The sequence below is a fragment of the Euphorbia lathyris genome, chromosome 5 (genome assembly GCF_963576675.1).
Source record: "Euphorbia lathyris chromosome 5, ddEupLath1.1, whole genome shotgun sequence".
Lineage (NCBI taxonomy): Eukaryota > Viridiplantae > Streptophyta > Magnoliopsida > Malpighiales > Euphorbiaceae > Euphorbia > Euphorbia lathyris.
Window position 1 is genome coordinate 20,637,075 of NC_088914.1, and position 5,837 is coordinate 20,642,911.

Consider the following 5,837-nt stretch of genomic DNA (forward strand, 5'->3'; position numbering starts at 1 on the left):
TAAAAGATTAAAAGATGTTGCATTCGGGATACGTTTCCTGATTAAAAGATTAAAAGACGTTGCATTTGGGATACGTAGGAAGCTTGATAGAAACCAAATAAATAAATAATTAATTAAATTTTAGATAGTTTGAAATAGAGTTTTTTAGGAAATGTTTTTAAGAGTATAATAAGTTATAAGATAATTTGATTGCCAAGCCCTGCTTAAGCAATAAAAAGATGAACTCGCTTGAATTAGTCGTGATAAAATGAATAAACTTTTAAACTTAAAAAATGATGGGTTGATTTCGTAGAAAATAGGTTCGCTTTTTCGACTGATAGGCGTTCGTTATCTTTTCTTTCCTTCATATCCGATGTCGTTTAGGGTCGAGTGTGACAAATAGTCTATGGTAAACATCGTTACCAAATAAGATATTTTTCATGTTTTTTACTATTTTTTTTGTAATCTCTTCTAAAAACAACTTAAAAACGGAAAAAATCACTTATTTGATAACGACATTTACCATATATTCTTGCTTGTACAGTTTTAAATCTGAGGGATTTGCTTGCAAATAGCGAAAACTATAGAGTTTTTGGATCCAAGGTATGCGACTTAGAATCACTAAATTTCTAAGGCACACCACGTAGAATCACTCATCAAAGCAAAATTTGGATCTGTTCACATCCGGCCCAAATTCCATTTCCAAGTCGAACTGATAACATTCGTTTATTGTCAATACATAACTAGTTTATTGGTTATATTATAACCAGTAAACTTATTATAAATATTACTACATCTTGATACGGGATAATGTAAAAATAAAACAAAACAAATGGTTTTGTTGAAAAGCTGATTCAGAGGTTGCCAACATATTGTAGTTGTTAGATTTATTTTTGTAAAGATTAATTATATATAGATGTTCTGTGGTTTCGTCGATTTACAGACGGGTACATATAGTATTTTTTTTGTTGTTACAAAAGCAATCATGGAACAAATGTGGGTTATTCGGATGTAAGCTTATCTTGATGGAAACGATCTATAGGGCTTTAGGACTTCCCCTTCTTCCACCATTTCCAGGATTGGATCGTCATTGACTCGAAGGATTCAACGTGCTTCTTCTTCGGTAGTTCTCTAGATATCCGTTGTGGGGAGTGCACCACTGAAAGAAATTTCGATAGAACTACTTAAACGAGTCATCATTGTTTCAGTCCATACTCACTACACCAATTTGATGTGGTTGAATCCTGTGTCAACCTACAACTACATAGAAGCAAGGTCAAAGGGGGGTCGTTTGCACAGTGAACACACTCTAATGTTTAAGCCAATTCGTGGAAAAGACTGAAGGATGATTACAAGCAGTAAACTAAAATTGTAATGTACGCTTAATTTAAAAATGAACGAATTTGTTTATCTCCAGCTGCGTATACTTTATTTATACTAATGTTGAGTTGAAAAGGACTGTTACAAAATGTGGAGCAGAGTGAACCACATTTCTCCTATTGATAGGAGGCACTGAATCAAGATATCGGTGTCTGATATCTCTTAAGGTTGCTTGGCTCGAGATTTCCAAGGTTGAATGTGATTGTGGCAACAACTAGATCCTTGACTACGTGAAGCAAGGGTTCCTGAATCAAGTTTATAGTAAATTTCAATTTTTTATACTCTAAATTTTTTTTTTTTTATCTATTTTATTTCATTTCACCTACTATTTTTATTAATATTATAACTATTTTTATCTACTTTAGTTTAGTTGCAAAAATATATATATTAATATTATATTCGAAAGCCAAATTTGGCTTCGAACCAACCCCACCTAATTTCAACTTTGAACTAACTTCCAATTTAGACCCATATCATATCAAACATAACGTCCGAAATGCAAACATGTTTTGTCCTGCTCTACCAACAACATGATTTTCACTCAGAATCAGAATTAATGCTTAATTCATTGAAAAAAGAAAAAAGAAAAATCAATGCTATTTCTTGAGTAAAGAATACACAAAACTAACACTTGCACCTCTTCTAGAACCGAAGATTTTCAGTTGCAAATCATTCAGAAATCCACTAAAGCTTTATAATTTACAATCTAGCCACAACAATTGAAGTAAGAGTTTTAAAAGTTTCAACTGGGTACATACATAAATTAATATTGCATTGTTTAGCTATCATATGACCCAAAACCAAGCTACAATTGATCCGACGGCCAGACCGACAACTAGGAACAACACAATCACAATCCCAGCAGTCTCAGCATGCTGTATTGGGACAACTTTAGGAGCTAGAATCATCAAAACACTTGTGAAGTAGCCGTTAGTAAGGCCCAAAAGACACGTTAGGATCGTTACTGGAATCTCCGTTCGAAAGAATTCAGGACCGTGCAAGCAAACTAAGAAGAGTGGAAAGAAGATCAACCTTGCGAAACTACATCCAATGGCTAGCTTTGCATTCTCTATCAGGTACACTGAAGTCAAGGACTTTCCAACCAGGTCAAATATGTTGTAGCCAGCAATGAGAAGTATTGCATACCAGTCCTTGAGAGTCTCAGAGTGAACATCCTCTGTTATATAACCAGGAAATATTGAGAGAGTAACAGTATAGATTACCAAGATCCCAATTCCGTGCCATTTGACACTCCCGACAATCTCCAACAAGGTTGATCTCCACTGAGCCCCAGTTAGCGGCCCCTTCTCCTTCTTTTCCTCGTTCACAGCCTGACTTTTCAAATCTGTGTAGTACTTTATAACGGGAAGGTGATGTGCCACATTATAGAAGACAATACATATGGCCATGACCACAATACTGACAACAAAATAAAGATTTGCACTTTTTCTCACACCAGCTTCATCTTGTGTAAATACAGCTTTGGTTACGATCCTCAGAAACGAAACAAGTACTCCTACATTCAATAACTACCAATCATAAAGTTCTTGTTCAGGTAATTGTACTAAGCTTGAATATTTCAACAAAACAGAAAATACCATGACTCAGTTTTAAAGGCACTGTTAGAGGAGTATGGAGTAATCCAACAAATCGTCAACAGATTCATTACCTAATAATTTTCGTGTGCACATGTTGTTCAACCCAGGACTATCATTTTAATTTTATCCTAAATGGAAGCTTGATTAGGACTATTTTGGTACAAGATCTTCCTAAACTCACTTATCCAGATCACAAGCTTAATTCACTCCTAAATTACCATAGATTACTTTTGCTTACTCCTTAAGTTGCTTGGCTGAGACTTTGCTTTTAAGCTCAAAACTTCATCAAGAATGACAACTGCAATTGATTTTTTCTTTTTCTTTTTTGTTGATACTTAGATGGCTACACCAAGCTAGTTCCCAAGCATGATGCAACAAATTAAGAGAATTTCTTAATTAACCTTAGGGAGTTAATTCAATTCAGAATTTCCTAAAAGATAACATATCCCTCAAATTGGTCAACTGAAAAATGTCAAAATAATGCCATTACTATCCATATCTCATTCTCTTGTGAAACCAATAAGCTAAAGTGATATCATTTCTAAGCAACTTTGGGTGGAAGGAACAAAATTTTTGTTTAATAATCTTGGCTTCAACAGTGACTATTCTGCATCTAGAACAGAAAATATGAAAATACAAGATAAATTTGAGTTAACAGAGATCAATCTGCAGATTGCAAAAGAAAGGAAACTAAAAATTTCTGCAATTTTCCAATTCAATTCAATGCAATTCTGCAACCTTGTGTAGAAAACCTACAGCACATTCTCCAATTCAATTCAAATTTTAGCAATAACAAAAATACAGCAATATTTACCTGAACCAGCGGTGCCGGCAACTATTGCCTGCATATACCTCTCAGGCAACTCTCCGGCAGCCCCAATAAGTCCACCTTGAACCAAGGCGTCCGCCATTCCCGAGAGGCCTACAGCCCCGACTGTGACATCAAATCCAGCCATTAATCCAACTCGACCTTTTATGTAAACCGCATCCATCACCGGAACAACCAAAAGAGCAACGGCAAAGAGGGCCAGGCCAACATTTATCCGAACATAAGCATCTGAAACGTGAGCGTAAAAAACGATGACTAAAAGAAAGCAAAGTCCTACCAACATGTACACGAGTGCAAAGATGCGGTCAATGGAAACGCCAGGATAGATGTCATCGAAATAATCGACGGCGGTGATGAAGGCGTTCCAAGGGAGGAGAAAGCCAACGCCGAGAGAAAAGTAAATAATGTATGCAAAATGAAAAGTATCTTTCGGGATATACTGAGTTGGTGCGACGGGGGCGGTAGGTAACAGGAGAGAGGATTCGGAGTCCCGGTCGTTTCCGGTGATATTTCCGTCGAGACCCATCGGAGAGTCGGTGGGTCTTGGAAATGGTCGTTGATCGGAGAATCTGAACTTTCTTTTAACTAATTTTAATGGATGAGATCTGCTTCCAGTTAGTAAGGGATAACTAAAATTTAAAGAAGTAGGGAATATTGAAGAGACAAAACGACAGCGTTTGAGTTATTGATGACATAAAGGGAAAGCTTTATATAAAATATAAAATATAAAATAAATATATTGCAAATGTGACGCACATGCAGTTAAGAAAGGACAAAGGTAATGAAATGAAGTGAGCCACCATATTCTTTTTTGAAAAAAATAAATATGTTTTTTGAACTAAAGTAAATAATTATTTGAGAACTCATTTTTGTACGGACTTAAAGATTATAATAAATAAATATATATATATATATTTTTTTTTACAATTATATATTGCATGGAAACATTTCATTTTTTTTATACATGTATCAATGTCATCAGGAAGATTCACCAAAACTTTGTGCGATGAGAAATTAATATTCCATAAAGATATACCGTTCGTCCCTGTAACAGTACGATTAAAAATGAGCAAAATAAATGGTTGTGCAAAACATATGGAACAAATAATAGAATGTGCTGCCTAACACTTCAGAGGTATGAAGACTTCAGGCGCAATGAAAGGAGGACACTTGACGGCTTACATAGCAGAGTACATTACTTGACGGCTTCACAATTAGAGCTTGACAGACCCAACCAAAGACTGACAAGTGCCCGATGACCCATTAAAGCATATTCTTCTAGTGACAAAGATTACCCTTGACAACCGTATATATAAAAAAAAGTATATGATCCATATGAGATATGTAAATATAACAATTTATCAATACTTTGATTATCTTTAACATTCTTTCTATCTTTGTTAACTTAAACATCAGAGCGGGTTCGTCGGACACTAATCCCTTTCTGTCCGATTGTTGTTCTTATCTCAGGTCAAGAAAGAAAGAAAGTTACAAAAGATCATTCAGATACAACGATATCAACAATTAACTACACATTGTGCATCTGATGACTTCTTTATTTTACAGGAATCCACCAAATGAGAGAAAAGGGGCTTCAAGAGTCATTAATCGAAAATTTCACAATACATCACTATCATTTAATAAGATATTGATGGAAGACTGTGTTGAAACACCTTTCCACATGATTTTGATTTGACAAAATTATTTAAGTTAATCCATGATTAAGGGACAATTAAATTTAAGTGTTTTGATTTAATTGTACTAATATGTTTGTTCAATGTTGAGTATAAATATAAATAGAAATAGAAATAAAAAGTAAGACAGGACGAAGACAGCGTAAGAAAACAGCACAAGCTGAGTGGAGTGTAACTCAGCGTGATAGAAGAAAAGTCATCTTCAGAACAAAAGCTTGAAGATCAAGCTAATCAACAAAGCTGAGTGGAACGCAACTCAGTATCAAAAGTAGAGGAGTCTTCTTGAGAACTATGTCTTGCAGAACGAAGCTGACCATAGAAGCTAAGTAAAAGAGAACTCAGTATTTGTATTAGCAA

The 5,837-nt window shown here is 35.0% G+C and overlaps 1 protein-coding gene across 1 annotated transcript; it reads right to left on the minus strand.

The window, feature by feature from the left end:
• Window positions 1-1,944: 1,944 nt before the first annotated feature.
• LOC136230768 (equilibrative nucleotide transporter 1) lies at window positions 1,945-4,408 on the minus strand. The gene is made up of 2 exons (XM_066019942.1): window positions 3,772-4,408; window positions 1,945-2,875 (listed from the first exon to the last, which is right to left on the minus strand). The coding sequence occupies exons 1-2, from the start codon at window positions 4,310-4,312 to the stop codon at window positions 2,145-2,147; spliced, it is 1,272 nt and encodes a 423-aa protein (XP_065876014.1). The 5' UTR covers window positions 4,313-4,408; the 3' UTR covers window positions 1,945-2,144.
• Window positions 4,409-5,837: the final 1,429 nt, after the last annotated feature.